Source organism: Vulpes vulpes, chromosome 12 (assembly GCF_048418805.1).
Source record: "Vulpes vulpes isolate BD-2025 chromosome 12, VulVul3, whole genome shotgun sequence".
Classification (NCBI taxonomy): domain Eukaryota; kingdom Metazoa; phylum Chordata; class Mammalia; order Carnivora; family Canidae; genus Vulpes; species Vulpes vulpes.
In genome coordinates, this window is record NC_132791.1 from 173,705,338 (window position 1) to 173,725,465 (window position 20,128).

Consider the following 20,128-nt stretch of genomic DNA (forward strand, 5'->3'; position numbering starts at 1 on the left):
GAGCGAGCCTGAAGGGCCTCTCCAGTGGAGCCCCCACTCTCTGGATTCCGTATCCAGGTGGGAACAGTGCCTTGGCTTGTCCTTCTGCTCTGCCTGCAAGCTATTTTCCCCATTTTTCCAGAGGCCAAGCTAATGCGACTACACAGAAGAACATGACATTTCTTATTTTAATTTGCTTTTTGGGTGATTTTTAAAATAGATATTTGAACCAGACCAGCCTGACAAACTTCAGCCAGCATTACACCAGGGGTGATTATAAATTTGGGGCAAAGAAATATTACACAATGCAGCCCTGCCCCATTGAATTAAAAAGGACATTCCCGAGGAGAGGTGGAGTCAATAAAATGTGTGACTAAGTCAATGCTTGACTTACCCCCAAATACAGGGGCGGCCAGCAGTCTCAGGGGCCCCTGCTGCAATTTGTTAAAAAAATAAGGGCTATTTGCTAAAAAATAAAATAAAATAAAACAAATTAAAAAAAATTGGGATAGCATCTTAGAACATTCCATTCTGAAAGGATACTCCGTGGTGGAAACTGATATCCATTACAAGCCTGAGTGTCAACTATTTTCCCTCAGCTTGACTGATTTTTTTTTTTTTCAGTCTCTAAAAGCAACCATGTGGAGTGGGCATTTTCAGGGCAGCTTCTTCATAGACACAGAGAGGCATGACTGCTTGCTGCAGGATGATCGGCTGTAGCACGGGGATTTGACCCACGCTCATTCCATTGTCCTGCATGGTTTCCTAGGGCTGTAGCATTCTTTGAAGTCAATGGGTCTGTCTTCACAGATGATAAAAGTGAGGCTTGCCCAGTTTGCACAAGGCCACCCAGCAAGGCAGGGGCAGGGGCAAGGCCGGGCTTCCCGTACCCGACGTTGCCTCCAGTGCTCAGACACGCTGTGAGCCACAGTGTTTCCTCCTCAATCCTGTCTGTGGGCCACATCTCCTGCACATCCTTTCTGCCATTGCCAACCGTGCCCACATAAGCAGCCCACCCTAGCAGGCCAAAGGACAGAAGTGGTGGTCTAGTTAGGGTGCTGGAGGGCAGCCTGGGTGGCTCAGGCCTTTGGCGTCTGCCTTTGGCCCAGGGCGCGATCCTGGAGTCCCGGGATCGAGTCCCGCGTCGGGCTCCCGGCATGGAGCCTGCTTCTCCCTCTGCCTGTGTCTCTGCTTCTCTCTCTCTGTGTGTCTCTCATGAATAAAAAAAAATAAATAAATAATTAGGGTGCTAGAAAGAATTTCTTTTGTCATCCCCCTACACACACACACCCTACCCCCATGTCCATTCCTCTAGAAAATTAACTGTTTAAGAACCAGGGGGGTTTCTCAAAGCAAGGAGCTTATCTACAGATTCGCTCTGCAAGCGTATGATTAAATGCTAGTATTCTCACCTGGTGACTGATCTTTACCTCTTCAGAATGGAGGGTTTGATGTAGTGCTTTTATTATGATTTTTTTCCCATAAGCCACTATCCTACAAATTGATAAGAGTTCCTTTTAATTAGGTGGTAGTGCCTTGTGCTTAACACCGCATGCAAAAGGCCTATAAAGACGGAGTTAATACACAGGCTGTTGCCAACTCAGAGCCACAGAAATCAGCTCATTCTGTGAAAAGGTGAATTTGGGACCAGTCTCAGCACAAGGTTAGGATAAACCTGAGCATCTTGCACTTTGAAATGGAGAGGAGTCCCAGCCAGAAATGTTTGCATCGGTGGCTTTGTGCAGCACCCAGCTCCAGCCCCTGTCCCCTCCTCTGGAAGGCTCAACGGTAACCCCAGGGCCCGAGCAACTTGCCGATTCCTGGGGGCCACGTGCCTTGTCCTCACTCCCCTCTGCACAGATGGATGGAGGTACCAAACGGCCTCCGTGCCGCACATCATTAGTGCTCCCTCACTGCCCACCGCAGAGCAACGGGCCCCGGCTTTGGGTTGTTCATAATTTCCTGACACTTTTATGGCTCTGGTGCTCTCGGCCAGGGCAGGCCGCCCCTCAAAGTGCAGAGTGAATTCCACAGACAATGGAAAGGGAGCTTTAAGCGCAGATGTAGGGTTGGGGCAGGTCTTTAGTAGACCATTGAGGAGACACCCTGCAAAGTGCCCGTCCCGTCTTCTAGATGAGCCTCAGGCACCCACAAGCCTCTCCCCTAACAATTGTTACTGTCACTGCTGTGCTCATGGCCCCATCAAGCCCTGCTCCAAAAAGGCAGGAGGGTCATTCTGGTCCAACCGGTGGGGGGGGGGGGGGGGGTTAGGGGGGCAGGGCAGGGATTTAAAATTAAAGTTACAAAAATAAATAATTAAATTAAAGTTACTAACCTGCTTAATGAATGAGGCCTTCATCCTCACAGGTTCCTGGCCCCGTGCTCCAGGAGGGCAAGCGATGCCTCAGAGTCAGACAGCTGGGTGGGTGAGGAGCGAGACTGGGCGCATCTCACTGGGCTTTCTCAAGTGCATTATATGCTTTCCCCAAGAATGTTTTTGTTCTTGATCCCTCTGTTGTCTGCTTTGGTGTTACCCACCTTGCCCCATCTCAGACCCAGCACCACGTTGCTGGAAGGAGAAAATGAAATGAGATCCACTTTGCACAGCTGCTGGGGTCGCCATCCTCCCTGGAGTCTATCTCAGGGATGCTCCACAAAAGTGTACCTTAGTGGAAGCCCTGAGAGCAACTGCCAGCTGTGCCTACCCCACCCCCCACCACCACCACCCTGGTCTCCCTGAGCAAACTGCCTCGTAACTCGGCCTGAGTGTAACCTTACAAGAAAGGCTTGAAGTTTGATCCACACCAATTATGAACAGAAGGCGCTTCCTTCTACCTTTCACTCTATGTTTGGGTATCTGCGAAAGTGTTAGTGATCAGAGATGCCAAGGACAGGAGCCAGTGAAAAACTGGAGTCTTCGGAATCATGGAAACTGGTCTGAAGCCCTGCAATTGCAGAAATGCACTGGGGCCCATTTGTGAAGCTTTGCTCTCCGAAGCCTCGAGAATGATCACTTCATCATACTGCCCTAGAATTTAAAACGAGGGCAATGCTAGTAGAGCCATTTCCCCTCGATTTTGTTGAGGAAGCTCATAGAGCTGTTACCAGGCGGTGGTCACACTGGTCTTGCTCTCATTTAGCCTGATAGTTGTTGAATGAATTGATTTATTTTTAAATTTTTTTGCTTCTAGACAGTGTGCTTTTAATTCTTTCCTTCTAGGTAGAATGCCATTAAACTCAGGGAAAAGTAATTTTAAGTCCAAAATATTAAGTTACCATTCAGATTCCAAGAAAGATGCTGTCTGCACCTCGGATTTCTCTCCACTCGTACAGTAGCATTGCTGATATTTTTATGCCTAAATATTTCTTCAAGGTGTTTTGGTGATTGCATTTATTTAGTGTAACATAGCATATGTAACTTTACTTTTTTAATAGTATTTTTAAAAATCTTCACATTAGCAGAGATCAAATGGATAGAATCAATACTTTGGCTCGTCGTTTAGTTCAACAGTTTCACAAGCTATAATAAAACACAGTGGAAAGGGGCTTGGTGAACAACCACAGGCCGGTTGTGCACGAGCTGGATAGGGATGCTCCAGGTTAACAGGAGCATACGGAGGTGGAGAGGTGAGGAGTGGAACAGTTGGAGCTTGTTTGTCAACCTTGTCAGAACATCCAACTCCGGCAGAGCGGAGGTTCTGGTTGGACACTCACCTGGCCGAAGCCACAGGGAGGTGGTGTTTGTACATACATGGCAATGAGAGTTATAATTCAGCCGGCCGGCCAGTTATGTTAAAACATGAAGCGACCAAAAATAATCTACCTGCTTTTATTTTTCCTGTGTCCTTTGTGTCACACAGCCTGAAAGTCCCCGACCCTGTTCCTGTGAAACTAGAAAGCCATTCTGTTTGTGTCACTGTGTCAACCCAAGAGAACCTTCTGGAAGACCAATTACTGGACTCGAATCAACCCACAGCTGTGCTCTCACGCTTAGGGAGACCGCTGGGCACGTTCACAATTGTTGGCATGTTTCGTCTTTCTTGGGATAACTTTTACTTTGCAGAATGTGGTAGGGACATACTTTCATTGTAGAAAATGTGGGAAATGCAGATAAGCAAAAAAAAAAACAAAAAGTCACCTACATTTCCTCTAACCAGAGATAACTCTTATGAACCCTGTTCAGCCCTCACTCTCTCTCTCTTAATACATAATTTATATGTAGCGAAGCACAAATTTATATTTGTTTAACAAAAATGGGATCATACCCTATAAACTCTTTTTTAACTTGCATTTTTCACCTCATATGTTAAAACATCATTTCAGCCAATTACATTTCTTCCACTACATTATTTTGTGGTAATCTGGGAGGCTTGTTTCCAGCTGTTGGACATTTCAATTGATGTCAGGTTTTCAGCGTTATTATTATTATTATTATTCCTTTAAGAGAAACATTTCTCTACCTGTGTCCTGGAGAACACTATTGTTTCTATTAATATCTTTAAAAAAAATAGTGGCCTGTGTTCAAGGGTTTTAGGGCTAAGCATGGTTAAACTGTTTGTTTTTAAAAATAGGACTTTTCAGATACATTAGTATGTTAGGGCAGTTTTTGGATTCCAAAGCTCTTGACACCTCTGCACACACACGCACACACACACACACACACAAACTCACAAACCCTGTATCACCTGTCCAGGCTGGAAGAACTGTCCTATTTTAGGATTAACATTTAGAATTTGAATTTCTGGGTCAGAGGGTCTGCTCTGTATTCCTAAATCATGCTCACTATAATTTTATTTTAATTAGTACTTATTATTACCAATAGTACCTATTTTTACATTGAGATTCAACGTATCACGATATAGACCTCTAAGTCTATAAAAACTTAAGTGTGTGTGTGTTGTTGTCTTCCCGTATCTATTATTTCCATTTATTGCGAGTGCTAAAGCTGTGAAGGCTTTGGGAATATTTTGGGAGATGTACACAGGCTTCTAGAAGGTTCTGGAATCTTGTTTAGGAAAAAAGGTGATGTGAAGAAAAATTTTTCTGAACATCTAGAAGGATCTGCTCAGCCTCCCTCCCTGAAGTGGGTTTGAATGCAGCTGCTACTAAGAGGGAAAAGCCAAGTGCTTTATCATAAAGTCTTTCAAATCTAGGCCACACCAGGTAAAATTCCCCAGGACCACGTCTCAAGGCGAGCCAGGTCTCAGAAAACCAGGCTGGGAATTCTGAACATTCACCAACGTAGCCAAGAAAGTCTTCAAACTTTCTCGGTTGGTTCTTCAGCAGAACAATGAACACTGTAACACTACAAGAAGCTGGCAAAATCGGCTGACCGAAAGTTAACTGAATTCTTTCACATTCAGCCTTTTTAATTTTGCTGATGCAAAGCTCCTGCCCTCTTCTGTCTTGGTTCCAGAGGGGAAGAGCGTTCCATACCCCAGGACTTTAACGGGCAGCCCTGAGATGAACACTGCCAAGCACCAGGCAGACAGAGTATCTGGGGGAAAATGAATTGGTCAAGAGCAAATGCACCTGGGTGAAAACGCACCTGCTCTTCTTGAAGAAAACTCTTGGCAGAGATTCAAACCAGCCATGTGGGCAGCCCAGAAATGGTTTCTCGCCAGTGGCCTTAAATATTTCCATACTGTTGACTGTGCTTTCTCTTTGGGATCCATGTTAAGAAAATAACTAAAGGACCCCTCCCTGCCCCCAAAGTTTATGCAAATATATTTATATTTTTATTTATGTTAATGAGTATGATAGTGGAGGAAACTTAACTCTCCAATAACAATGAAACAATGATGCAGCTATGAAATATCTGAACACAGGGCCATCTTGATAAAAGATGGATCAAGAATTTATTCAGTTCGAAACATAGAAAACTGTACGGAAAATGATCACAACTATATGATGCCAAAACTTAAGAGATACAAGTATTTTATAAAATGCATTTTTAAAAAGAGTAAAAAAAATATATCAGAATGTTGAGTGATTTTGAGTGGTGGGATTATTTGTTTTCCACACATTTGTTTTTCTGATTTTCTCCACAAGTTTACATGCTGCATACTCATTTTCTTTTCTAATAAAAACAGCAATAAACGTTGTTTAAAAGAAAATTATTCAGGGATGCCTGGGTGGCTCAGCAGTTGAGCGTCTGCCTTCTGCCCAGTTCAGGTCATGATCCTGGGGTCCTGGGATCGAGTCCTGCATCAGGCTCCCTGTGGGGATCATGCCTCTCCCTCTGCCTCTCTCTATGTGTCTCTAATGAATAACTAAATAAAATCTTTAAAAAAAGAAAGTTATTCAGCAATTGTTTCTAAGATCAACTGTATTTAAATACAATGATAGGATGCGCCCCCCTCAACCAATCTCATAAGTCATAATTAAGGATATAGAGAAAGAGTCAAACCATATTCAGGTAGACAACTGATGGAAACCACATTTGTTCTGTTAAGAGGAGTCTAAACAAGTCTGGACGTAGGAGGTAAAACAGGGAGGGGCGAAGTCAGAGGGCCAAGAGAAACCACAAATGCAGAGTGGTTTGGAGACTCATGGGCTCAGCAAGGTGAAATTTTGGGACAACATCACACAGGAAGTGGTGGCCCCAGGACTCAAATGTTCTCCTCATTGGTGAAAAGGGGACAATGACATTTAATTCAAAAGTCGTGAGATTTAAAAGGACAAAACAGCATTTCTGCTAAGCGTGTTGCACAAAGCATTGGTAAGCACCCAGGAAACGATACTTTATAAAAGTGGATTTTCTCATCTGGGGCGCCCAGCGTCAAACAAGCAATTGTCATGACTCCCGAGTAAAAGGACAACATCAAATAGAATCAGGAGAGCTGGGGGAGACACAGAGCCTCTTTAATCTGAATGAGTGATGGAGATCCTCTATTTGCATATATCTATCTTGAAAATTAAAAGCAGCTTTTATTCTCCCACACTCAAGATGCAGCAGGGCATGGCCTTGTAAACAGATTAGCTTCGAGGAGCGACAATCTTGCTGAGTGGCGTGGCGCATTTCCTAAGAGCAGACAGTCCTTAGCTAGTGGAGTACATACCTAAGCCAGAAAGAACCCAAGAGGCTTGGGTGGGTAGTTTTGCTCTTTACAAGGCAGTCAGACGGGGTTCCTGTGGGGCTACAACTGGTGACCGCCAAGGAGAAGAAGTCAGGGCATTCCCTGATTGGATAGTGTGGTAGCACGGCTGCTTTTTTTCTACCCAAGCCCAATGTAGACTCACCTGGAATTTCCACTCTAATTAAAAATTGTGAGCTTGATCCTGTGGGAAAACGAAAGACAAAATGCTTCTGCCTTAAATAAGGAGACTGGCTGCTTAGGGGGTATCTTACATAAATAGTTACAGATTGTGACAACGTGAAGTTAAAATACGTAAAAAAACAAAATTAAATGGTCACACCCAATGTGGATGAGGTTGTAAAATAACAGAAACGTGTATGTTCCGCTGGCGGTAACCCTTCCAGACAGCACACAGCAACATGCAGCAAGAGCCAAATAAAGAGCTTTTGGGGGATGCCTGGGTGGTTTGGTGGTTGAGCGTCTGCCTTCAGCTCAGGGCGTGATCCTGGGGTCCTGGGATCGAGTCCTGCACTGGCCTCCCCATGGGGAGCCTGCTTCTCTCTCTGTCTGTGTCTCTGCCTCTCTCTGCGTCTCTCATGAATGAATGAATGAATGAATAAATAAATAAATAAATAAGCTTTTGGACTCAATAGTTCCATATCTGCAGATGTTTGCAGAGGAGTTAAATGAACAGGAGGAAAACGCTGTATGCATAAAGATGCTAATTGAGTCATTAGTTCTAACAGCAAAAACTAGAAATAACATAAATGGACCATCATATGCATTTCCAAATGATGACCCACCAGCAAGCCAATGTAGTCGGCATCCGTTAAAATTACTGAAAACTGAGGAATAAGATAATTTGTGGGAGTTAAAAGGGAAAAGAGGGCAGGAAACCAAATAGTACGGAGACTTAAAAGGGAATAAAGATGAAACTATCTGTGCTGGAATGGTGGTGGGCTTGGAGCCTTTCTTTCTCTTTTTAAGAATCACCGTTACTGTTAGTACCTTTGCTCATCAATAGGCATAACTCAGAGCAGTGTTTTAAGCGACCATGTGGAACATATTCTGTGAGACCCCTTAGTATTCTAAGATGAACTCAACCACACTAGCTTGGATGTGTTGAAAGGCACAAAGAGTTAACATGTGGGGTGGGGGGAAAATCGCTATTTTAGACGTTTTTTCAAGGTGAACTTCTAAACACGGTATCCCCTGGTGACCAGAAGGGGCAGCCAGTGTGCAAGCTGGGCTTTCTGGCCTAGTGCTGACCTTAATGAAAGTAATCAGGCCTCCTTCACTGAAGTTCAAAACAAAACCGCCCATAACCCCATTTTAAACAGCAAAACCACAAGCCACAGCATCAGTCTTTGCTGGGGATGCTTCCATTTCTTGTTTCCTGTTGATAGAAGGGTCTCCCTGAATCAGCCATGGAAGTGAAAATTGGCTGCCTTCGGGAGGGAGAGCCACTCAAAAGAAAATGACTATAGAGCACCTGGCTCTCTCTTCCTGTTCTGGGTGGATCCTATGGCACTGCACAATGGTGGAAAACTCTGGACACAGAGTCCATCAGGAGTTAAGCCCAGGGAGTCAAGGCCGGATGCAGACCTATTCACAACCAGGACAAGAGGAAAGGTTCTGTAGGGGCTGGTACTGGATAAGTGGCAGGTACAGAAATAATTCCCAAGATTTATACTAGGCGCTGGGCACCGGGAGGACAGCCAGGTCCCATGCTTGGGTACAAAAGCAAATAATCTTCCTTTGTGAATAATTCACTCATTGTATAAATTCAATGCACATCTACTGCTGATCTATGGGCTACTCATTAAACAGTGGGATGTAGCAGAAGGCGCATGGACCTGGATTCGAATATTAACTCTGCTAATCACCAGCTTTGAGACTGTCGATTGGTTACTTTGTTTCTGTAAAAACCTTGTTTCATCATGTGAACATAAAATAAGGAAATGAGTGTGATATGCCTAGACCAGCAACTGGCACACAGTAGATGCTCAATAAATAGTCTGCAATCAGTAGTTGTGATAGCGGTAGAGTAGGATCATGATGATATAATTAAAATATATATCACCTGTACATATATATTACATAGATACTATGTTACACATGTACAGACATACACACATACACACATACACACACACCTGACCGATGGTGAGCCATAGCAACCTTGGACATAGAATAAGCTTGAGACTCATGGCATCCACTTGCTCACCTTTTACAATGTGAAGATACCCATAGACCTGAGATATACCAGGAACAGTGGATGTTGTGCTGTGTACAACGTTACCCTAAATGTTGGATTTCCACAATGTAGCACTGAGTATATGCTTGTTGAATGAATGATTATATGAAGACTTCATCTATCTGACTTAGAAAGCTCCCTGATTTGGGGGAGTACTTACCTCTGCTTGTCGGATTCCCCCAAGCCTCTTCTTCCCTCCTGATGCAGGATCCATATGGGAATCAGCACAGCAACCTTAACAGTGCAGGGAGGCGTGCAGCCAGCAGATTCTCCCTTGGTTCTCTTTGATGCTCTGGAAAGCCCCTTGGCTGATGATACTCCAATGTCTTCTTTGCACTGCCTTAGCTTCTACCTTCACCAAACGCCTAGAGCTTAGCTAGAGTTAGGCCCATAAAGTCGCCTCTCTGCTCAGTCCAAAGACCTATTGGAAAGGATGCGTCTAACCTATGAAAGAAATGGTGGCCTTGATGCAGGAAATATGCATGCTTTTGACATCAACAGATCCAAGTGTGAATCACAGCTCCATCACTTATGAGCTGTGTGGACAACGGCAAATTAAGAGATCTCCCGGCCTCAATTTTTTCCACCCATAAGACAGAATGAGGAGGGCGGTCTGGTAGGGTCATGATCACATTAGAAGTCAGACATGATGTCGCAGTCTGCTGTGCACAGTGTATGGCCCATAGTCCTGCTTGCAATGAAGGGGGTTATTTTCATAACATAATACCTAGTCACCAAGAATCTTTCTTTCCTTCAATGTTTATTTATTAGTTGCTTACTATGTGGCAGGAGTAGTTCAAGGACCTAGTAGTTCACTGTGGCCCCAGCTGTGAACAAAATAGACAGCTATCGTGAAGTTTATACTATAGGAGTGGGAGAGACAAAATAGTAAACAGGCACATAGTGTGTTTAATAGTGTTAAGTGTCATGGAGAAAACTAAAAGGCAAGAGGTAGACATATGAAATGCCACCATGAATGCAGTGGCCAGAAGTGTCACCTCATCAGAAAGGGGGTAACATTGGAGCAGAAACCAGAATGTGGAATGGGAGGAAGCCATGCAGGTCTCTGGGAGAAAACATTTTGGTGGAGGGAATGGCAAGTATAACGTCTTTGAGTTGGGAATGGGCTTGGCATATTTCAGGAACACAGGAAGGCTACGTGCAGTGAGTGAGGAGAAATTGCTGGAATACGAGATTGGGAGCTATCCAGGAACAAGATTATGAAAGAATTCCTAGGGTGCAGTAAAAAATGTGGACTTTACCCAGTGAGGTGAGGAGTTGTATCAGTTAGCATCTGCTGTGTAACAAGTAATGATGAAATTTTGTGGCTTAACATAACAGAGTTTCATTTTTCACAGTTCTGTGGATCAACTGGGGAGTTTCCTCTCATCTGGGTTAGGTTGGCTGGGCCTGACTAGCCTGGGATGCTCTCACTGACACATCCAGTAGTTAGCTCGATGTCCGTTTGGGTAGTGACCACGTTTCATCATCCAGCAGGCAATCCCAGGCTCACTCACATGATGGCGGTTCCAGAGTCCCAAAAAGTAGCAGGAAAAGTCAAGCCCTGGTGCACAAGCACTTTTCAAATTGGCTAAAGCAAGTCATGTGGCTCGGGCCAGAGCCAGTGTGGGAGGGGACTGCCCAAGGTGTGGACACCAGGAGGAGAATTATGAGGGTCACTTTGCAAACAGTCAGGTGTTCTAGAGGCTTTGGACTAGAAAAGTGACAGTAGCACGTTTGTACAGATTTTGTAAGAAAGACTCCGGCCAGATGGGAGGAGGTAGCCAGGTTCTGGGGTGCTGGAAAGCACTGGTGTGTGACTACACTGCACCACACGGCCGGGGCGCAGATTCATGACATTGTCTGGCCCGAAACTGCCATTATCAGGAGGATGAACAATGACACACACACACACACACACACACACACACAATCCTACCACCTGGTATTTCCTGGCTTTTCAGCAAAAGCATTCTATCAGGCCAAGGTCGACTTCCTTACATCCCTGATGGAATGGGAAAAGGGGTTAGCTGGAAAGAGACCCCAGTTGCCCCCATTCTGATGCATAGAGAGACTGTCTAGTCACCAAGAACTTGATAATTACAGGGGGAGAAAACCACCGAGGCCCGTAAGAACCCACTAGAAGTAATAACAAAACCTCTTAAGGTGAAATTAAACGATAGTCATTTTTTTTTCTCTTTCTCTCTTTCTCTAACAGAAAATATGATGCTGGCATGCTAATCGCGAGAGACAACTTGGCCCACGGACAGCCACAAAGCACAAAAACAAAACAAACTCTGAGAAGAAACAAGAGCGGTGTTTTCCTGGCATCTACAAGAAGCGCTTTATTTTTCCTCTAGATTTCTTTTCTAAAAAAACAAAACAAGACAAAAAACAAAACTGAGACAAACATTTAAAGAGACAGTGCACAACTTCAGGTGATCATATTCAAGCATGTTCTTTTATTAAGCGTTGGACGGGAGGAGAGGAAGTGGAAGCGGAACGCTCGAGCAGGATGACGGGGAGGCACTGAGCCTCCACGGTCGGGATGCTTCTGGAAACTGTAAATGTAGAGTGAACGGAACAACTTTTTATCCTCTGCCCCCCAAATATCCTGTATATGCTCATGGATGCAATGCTTCCTTTCTTGCCTGCCAAGGTATCTAGGGAATGATTTGCAAAATTCGTTTGTTATCCTCTCTGAAGAATTTTTTTTGTGCAGCTTTGGCGAGGGGGTCGGTGGGCCAGGCCTCTGGCGAACCACCCGCTCTGTGTATCCCACCCTTTTCTAAGTGTCACCTCCCTCTTGGCTGGCTGGATCAGGGGTCTGAGAGCTCTCTCCCCTGGCACTGCCATGCCCACTCAGACTTGGTCAGGATGAACACTCGCCTCTTCTTCCCTGCACAGACGAAGGCCAGCTCCTGACTACAGTGTGGCCACGGCAGGCTGTGCTTGTGGGGGTGGCCGGGGGGGGGGGGACACCTGGCTTTTTGAAACAGTGCTGCAGAATTGCTTGGGCTTCCCCAGTGAGACAAGGAACCTGCACACCACCTAAACAGGCCACCGACAGGAAAGCAAAGAGACTTGCCAGCCTCACCCAGCCCCAGAGAAGAGAGATTGTCCCCTTGGCCCTGCAATTCCCTGCTTCCCGTGGGTACTTGACATTTTTTCACTATGTTGTGACTACTCTTATTTCCTTTGCTCTGGCGGATCTGAGTCGAGGGGGGGTGGAGGGGGACGTGGAAAGCCCCCGGATAAGAGGTTGGCGGGGGGCCAGCATTGGCAGCGGGGTGGGTGGCGCGGATGCTCACCGGAGCTCCCCTTAGCCCGACTGGCCGCCAAGCCCTTCCTGGATCAGCCTCTCGCTGAGCGCCCACAGGGCCCGGGCCGTCTCTTCGCTCTGAGCCTCGGCGGACGGCATGCAGCGGCAGCAGTTGTTGAAGTACATCCCTCCCAGGCCCTCAAGCTCCGGAGCCGCAGCGCAGTAGACGGTGGTGGCAGCTCCTTGTTGCTGGAAATCAAAGAAAAGAGACCCAAAAAAAAAATTTTTTTTTTTCTTTTTAAAAGAAGTGATGAGCTGACTTCATCCTGTCTGGGGATTAGCAGACCCCGCCCCGCCTGGCCCAGAGACACCTGGATCTCGGCTCGGCAGAGGGTACCGAGCCCAGCAGGTGACCGTACAAGGTGTGATGTGACCATCCTGCGAAAGCAAGTTCATCAACTTGGTTGCAACTTTTTACACCTTGTAGAGGTAAAGGCTTCGAAAATAAACACGCAATATCACATCAAACGTCTCTTCTGAGCAAGACGGCATCCTTTTGAACACACAAGAACAAATTCATCCAAACCACTGACTTCTCAATGCATGATATAATCTGACACCAAGACGTTTCTAGAACCTTCTGTCTGAATTAAACCAACCACTCTAATGATGGCCCATCAGATAGAAAAGCCAGAGAGGGACTGGTGCCAGACCTTTCCTTTCTTTTGTTGCCCACAGTGCTGCTAGGGGACGAGTTTGCAGTGCTGTGTGACTCTGTGCTAAGACACACATATACATGTACTCCATGCCATGTACATACATGCCTCATGCAGACACCCGACACGCGTGTTAATTCATCCAGATCCTGTGCAAACCTGTTTGTAAATGTCGTCGTCACCCCGTATGTGCAATGGGACAGTGACTAAGGGGGTACATTTCCTCCCAGCCCACTTGAAATTGTAAGTTGCAAAGAGTGCGATTGATTACTTTCGATTCACCTTTTGAGTAACAGTCGGTGCTGTGGCTAGGGATGTGTGTGCCGGTGGGGCACCATATCATCCCGCTGACACAATGCTGTCAGGGATGCCGTAAAGAGGGCAAGAAATCACTTTGCTTTGCAAGCCATAATTAAAAATAATAGGCTGGTGTTCATGGGGAGACATGGTAGGCACGGCTCTAATTTAAAACCAATACAGTTTATCTGGCATCTTATGATTATTTATGTGCATCACAGCCCTTGCTGCACCAACTAATTATCAGCTGATAGGGAGGAGGGTGGTGGAAGAGGATGGAAAAGGTAATGGGGATAAGGTCGCCATTAGGGAAGACACGAAGGATATTTGACAGGAAGGGAAATGCATTTCTGTCCCTCACCCAGAGCTTACCATTTCCCGGCCCGTACAAGGCTGACATCGTGCTCAAGCAGAGCTTCGTGGAGAATCATCCCTCTCCCGTCACTTTGGTTTGCGCTTATTGGGATTGTGCTCTAGAACCATTGGGCGCCAAGGTCCTTTTGAGAATCAGGATCTTGAGGTGTTACAATTTTAGGAAAGTACTACAAAGCAGACTTTGGGGTTTCTGCTCGGTTGTTTGTTTTGTGGGGGAGGACTTCAGTGTCAGTTTCTGTGGTCATATTTGAAATAGTCTGCAAAGCAAATGGTCCAACACAGTCAAGCAACAGGATTGTGGGGAGCAGTATGGAGAGTGGGCTGGGATGTCATCAGCCTTGAGAGTTCTGATGATTACTAGCTGTTTGGTGGGTTGGACAAGTCCCATTAGTCCAGAATTTGAACATCTGACATGACTTCGATTTAATTAAATAGTAATTGGGTGTTTTACTTTCCCAACCCTCTCACCATGCCCACTCCCCAAATAGCCAGTTATTTTCTTGGATTCAGCTATTTCTTTCCGAATTGATTTGTGTGGCTCAAGTGTAATGGAAATAAGCTCATGTCATCCAAATTCCCTCTCACTGAATTATCATTCCTAATAACCCTTAGCTTAGCACCTGGCACATTTATTGAAAGAATTTTGAGTGGTTTATCTGACTCCTCTGCATCCCATGTGGGGAGAAAGGGAAGCAAAGTGCCTCTAAAGACAAATTGAAGAACTGAGATGCTCATCCCAGTAACTCAAGCCAAGTATCATCTTGGCCTCGATTCTTAGCAGAGTTCAGGTGGAAATGGTGTTTTGCATAATTTTCTGGATATCTTAGATTTCCATTCTACTTTGTAGCTGCCAAAACCACCAAAGAGTGGTCAGGTGATTTACCATCAGCTCCCAAGTGGTGAGAGAATCCAGTCAGCTCATTCCCAAATCGAGGCTCCCCACCCCTACTCAAGAGTGCATATAATATCAGCGTTTGCACATCACGACAGTGCTACCAATCCTGAGAGAAGATCAAAGTAGACCATCTGGGAGAGCAAAAAGCAGAATTCTTCCAAGCCCAATGTAATATCTTGCCACTGTGACCTTCTGAAATGATACCACATTGCACTCTTGCACTGTTGGAATGGTATTTTTGCAAAGAGATTCGGCGCTGACGTTGATTCAGAATGAGGTTGACGGGGGGGGGGGGCATGCGTTTTCCCTCCGTGGAATCTCAAAGCAATCGCTGTTGACCTCATTTCATGTAAACTGACATTTGGCTACCATGCTGAAAACCATAGATTTTAGAATGGCCCAATCATCTACCAAGAGCTGGCTTTGATTCCTTTGCCAAGAGGCTCGGGGTGATGCACAATCTTAATGGCATCATGGGTGGCTCTGGCTTTGTGCAGAACATGGTGCTGTAGGGGCCCCTGAAAGCAAAGACCATCTCTACTCCGAAGATGAACCGCATGTAGTTGGCAAAGCCACCCCCTGGGTTCTCGCTCCATTCAGCTGGTGCCCTGCTTTCCTTTCCTCTCTTCTTGGACACTTAAGTAGTGATGGTACCTTTCAGTGCCAAGCCCGCTACCCTTCTGACTTCTCGGGGGATTCTCTTTTCAGTTCTTTTCACCCATGGCAGCCTCTGAGTGACATCTTTATATGATCAGATGTGATGACAGTTTAATAACAAGTTCTAATTTTTGGCTCATCAGCTTTTTGGTCTGCCTATCATCAGAATGAGACAGTCACATTAGAGAAATCTCATTAGTAAATAAGCCGGTACTGCTGATACCAGATAAAACATTTTTAAACTGATAAAAAAAAAATTTTTTTAAAGAGCCCTTTAATCATCATCGAATGACTTTCATGCCACTTTTTGGGGCATCAGTACATAATTCAGAAAAGATGAAAGAGCCGTATAAAGGAAATAATGTTAACAACTCTGCTATAAAATATCTGAAGCAACGTCTTGTTGGTTGTCACCACTGCTCTACTGATCCATCGTGATAAAATAATAGCAGCACCTTGACACATAAACACTGGCTGGAGCTGTGGGTTCCCCTAAATGAATTTTTAAGAACAATTTATCGGAAGCCTATAGGCTGCGTGCGGTCGCAAACCCTGGGAACTGGGGGTACAGCAGCTCCATCCTGGGGACATGGAATGAATTAGGGTGTGGATGACACGGGACTGAGATTTTCTGGGAAGCCCAGCAGAATCTTTAATCATGTCTGAATGCCATTTCTGATCTAGTCAAACATTTGCGAGCTGCCAGAGGAGAAGTGTGCCATCAATCTTTATAGTGTATGTAAAATTACTTACGATTCTTTTTTGGGACTAAGTTAAGAGTATCTTGGTAATAAGGGTTCATCATTTTCTTTCAGAAATCATTTGTCAGATTTGCAGTACAATCTGCAACTACAGAAAGGTGGGATTTAAAAAGCAGTTGTTTATTTATAGTTGAGGCCCTGAGATCTAAATTATCCTTCCTTCCAAAACCCTTTGTCGGGATGAAAATGTTAAGTAGCCGCTTTTCATCAACATTTATTTGATAACCGCTGGCCATCAATTTGGAGCCGTCAGCATAGAATACAAATGAATATTGACTCTTTTAAAGGAAAAGGTACAGAGGTTTCTGATAAACAATATATAGTAGAGAAAAAAAGCCACCCACATATTGATATTTGTGATGCATTGGTTAGTACTCTAATATAGCTTACATTTTAATAAGGACACATACTACACAATGTTGAGTTTTCAAATTTCTCTATTTTAAAATGCATGCTTACTTAAAAGGAAGACTATCTTCCTGTCTTGACGTAGGTTTCACTATGAGACGTATAAAAATACATAGACATGCTCTCATGGAATATCTATATATTCAATGATTTCGAGAGTAGTAGCTGTTCTAAGATTGCTTTATTATAGACGTATTGATACCAGGACATCGCCCGGCAAATGCTGAATGACTCAGTTCAACAAAAAAGTAGTTGCGTAAAGAAACGTGGCAAGGAAGTTAGCCTGAGCGTGGAGCCCCCATAGGCAGGGAAGAAGAGCCCTTCTGGAAGTGGGTGGTGATTATCTTGCTGACTTCCAGGGACAGGGATGGCAGAAAGGCAACACAGGTGCCTCTTCAAGCCTCCAAGCTTTCCCTGTTACTCCTCTGGGGTCTGTGAGGCAAACAAACACTTGCCCAGTGCAAAACCAGCCACCTGTCCGGTGGCTCCAGAATATGGCAGTGACTTGTGATAGGAGGCGAGGGAGTGAGCGCACGTGTCTTGGTGGAATCAGTGGCTGCCTCCACAGCCTGTCTTACCCTGTCTCCCAGTAACATTCCTGAAAGAAGAGTCTGTAACCACTCTACCGGAAACGGGCAAAACCACTTTACCGGAGAAAAGTTCATCTCCAGATACCTACACATCTGTTCCTCAAAAACAATTACAGTTTAAATCTCCAACGTGAAAGGCGAACAAAAGCAAACCGCCCCCAAAATATTATCAGTTCCCTACTTACCATCTGAGAACAATCTTGTAAGCCCCCCAACCTGTGCCACGTGTTTCATTAGTTCATGGAGTAAGGCAGTTTGCCTTCCCCAGGAGCACGACCACGGCCACCAAGTCACCCCCTTCCTCCACTGTGATGCTCGTGTAATCCAATTGACAGTCGTGAAGGAAGTGCTAATCAACTAACACACCAACTTCCACCAAGATTATGTGAGGGGCTAGAAGAGAACAGAGGATCCGAAAGGACGCTGTCCTCCAAATTGTCATGCTCTCCTAGTGAGCGGTTGCCAGTAGGGACTATTCAAGGGGTGACAATGGCTAGCATGTATTGAGAGCTTACAATTCGTCAGGCACCACGCAGAGAGCTTTTATAAGCGTGATAGTCTAACCCCCACCCAGCCCTCCAAGCCAGGGACTATTATCCCCATTCGCCCAGAAGCCTGCTTAGTATCAGAGATTAAAGGCAACTTGTCCAAAGCCACACAGATAACCGCACAGATCAACCGACTCCAGAATCCAGACCAGCTGCCCTGCAAGGCCTCCTTCCCAAACCTGGGGCAGAAATGTTTGCGTGTTGCCCATTCCCTGCTGTGTGTCTCCCACTCGGCAGAAGCTTCCACATGAGGGCCTCTTTGCCTTTCTGGGCCACACCTTGTCTGATGCCCCAACGTGGCACGGAATGAAATGGGTTGTCATGTGTTCACCTGAGAAATGTTAAAAGGGAAGTTTTTCCATTGTTGATTTAGTCAGTGAACTAAATTGAAGTTATATCCATTTGGATTAACAAAATTGAAGACTCGGCACTACTGCAGAAGATGTAGGAGCAAATGGCCCTTAACAAAAAGGTCGCCTGATTCCAAAAGCCACCTCCATATGACAGATTTGCCCAGCTAAGGAACCTGCTCTTGGATCATAGGCTTTTTGGGGGGGCCATTAACTGAACCACATCAAAACCAGTGAAACCTAAGCAAATCTCCATTTTATAAATTCACATACACGTCAGATGACTGTGGCCTTTTGGAGGAGAATACCTGACACGTTCTATCAGGGGTGCAGAAGAAACCCTGGTCCCCATTCCCCACCCTCTTAATTAGCTCCCAACAAATGTATTCCTACAAATTTGTGACAATTGACTCCCACAAAGGCTTTAAACCATAAGGGCTTGGATACATGCAGATACTACCTGTTGGCATCAAAACAGAACTTTTGTTTTCACAGCCTTTGGGAGTTTTGCTAACTCACAGGCTGTTCTTAACATTTATTACAGAAGGGAAATACTACTCCATTTCTCAAAGCGAAAACAGCGAAGAAGATGAGGAATGTAGATATTTGCTTTTAACTGTGGAGGCTTTAAAAAGGGTGAGAGAGCGTTCCAGAACATCCATTTAGAGATCACATTCAGATTTTCAGCCTGACAAAAGAGAACCCACTCTAACGTAATAGACAATGGGTTAGGATAGTCTCCTCTTGCCACAAGGAAACAGTTTTTGTTCTATTTGTTTTGCTAAAACAGGTTCTCAAGTGCAGAAAACCTCAGAGGTTCTTTTTGGTTGACTTGTCTCTCCTACAGTAGGTGAAAGAGGGTCCTTCCGCTGGTGACACTGGGGACTAGGCTACAAGGGGGCTTGATGGCGGTGGCTCTAGGGGAGGAAAGGGCTAGGCCAGATCATTACCATAAATGCAGCTGGTCCCAGCACAGGCCAGAGCTGGAAATTGCATTTTTTGAGTGAAGTGTCGGAAGAAGAACAAATGTGGTACAGATTTTGAGTAACAGCCACGTGTTCACAGGCCTCCATTCGGAGAGTCTCCGAAGTGCCACGGAGCCTTTATTGCCTGCAGTTCAGGTATTCTGAATATTATATCTCCAAATCCGAGTCAGACTACAAGGACCACAGCATTTCCCTTGACAAAAGACATGAATTTCTAGAAAGTTCATTATGGAGTTTTAAGAGAATGACTTGGAGACCAGGGCAGAATGAGATGCAAAGTCAGGACAGAACGAGCACTGCCGTTATTCCTCTGACAAATATTTGCAGGATCAAGCTTAGAGACTTGTAGGTTCAGGAAGGAAAGCTGCAAAGGACTTCTTTTTTTCTTTTTTTTTTTTTTTAAGACAGAAGAATATATTTGTCTTCACTAGCCTTAAGTTTTGGGAAGGAAAAGGCAGCCAATCCCAACCATCCAAAGAAGCCCAAAGCCATGTTTATCCTGGGAAGGCTGGGCATGGGAGGATTTTCACTTAGGCTATCAGCAGGATTTAAGGGCGCACTGACCTTGGTAGGCTTTCAGGACCTGTGTTTTCAATTCAATGAACTGTTCTGAACTTTCCCTTGAAATAAATGAGGCCCTTTTCATACCTCTTCTGTGTTCCAGAATCTCTGCCATAAATGTTCCAAGATTTATCTCTGGTCTCGAGAGTGGAGGAGCAATACTTAGAATGATTTCATCTTTCTGAGACCTGTTGTTCTCTGAGACTGTAGACCTGCTTTGGGTGGGGGTGGGGACAGGGGCGTGGGTGTGCTCCGCACCAGGGAAAGGAAGAGGAACGGCTCAGGAACAATCAGGAACAATCCGGGTGGGCAATACTGCTCCTGCTTATTCCTTATGCCCCCTTCCATTTGTGCTCGCCAAAAACACTCTCAAGCTGATTGGGCCTGAGAGATGGTCTCCTTAAAAA

General features: G+C 45.1%; 2 protein-coding genes across 5 annotated transcripts in view; one reads left to right on the plus strand and one right to left on the minus strand.

Moving 5' to 3' along the window:
- Positions 1-12,467, plus strand: part of MAF (MAF bZIP transcription factor) — a 335,092-nt gene extending 322,625 nt beyond the window's left edge. For both annotated transcript variants that reach the window (XM_072731477.1, XM_072731479.1), the window contains one exon: positions 11,534-12,467. In XM_072731477.1, the coding sequence (XP_072587578.1) occupies positions 11,534-11,675 (142 nt within the window). In that variant the 3' untranslated portion in view covers positions 11,676-12,467. The remainder of the gene's footprint in view (positions 1-11,533) is intronic.
- The window catches only part of WWOX (WW domain containing oxidoreductase), a 954,836-nt gene continuing 934,857 nt past the window's right edge, over positions 150-20,128 (minus strand). The window contains exons 9-10 of one of the 3 annotated variants that reach the window (XM_072731475.1): positions 12,627-12,826; positions 150-2,548 (exon numbers count right to left, since the gene is read on the minus strand). In XM_072731475.1, the coding sequence (XP_072587576.1) occupies positions 12,638-12,826 (189 nt within the window). In that variant the 3' untranslated portion in view covers positions 150-2,548; positions 12,627-12,637. Of the gene's footprint in view, positions 2,549-11,757; positions 12,827-20,128 lie in introns of those variants that run through there. The other 2 variants (XM_072731474.1, XM_072731473.1) reach the window with 2 other exon arrangements.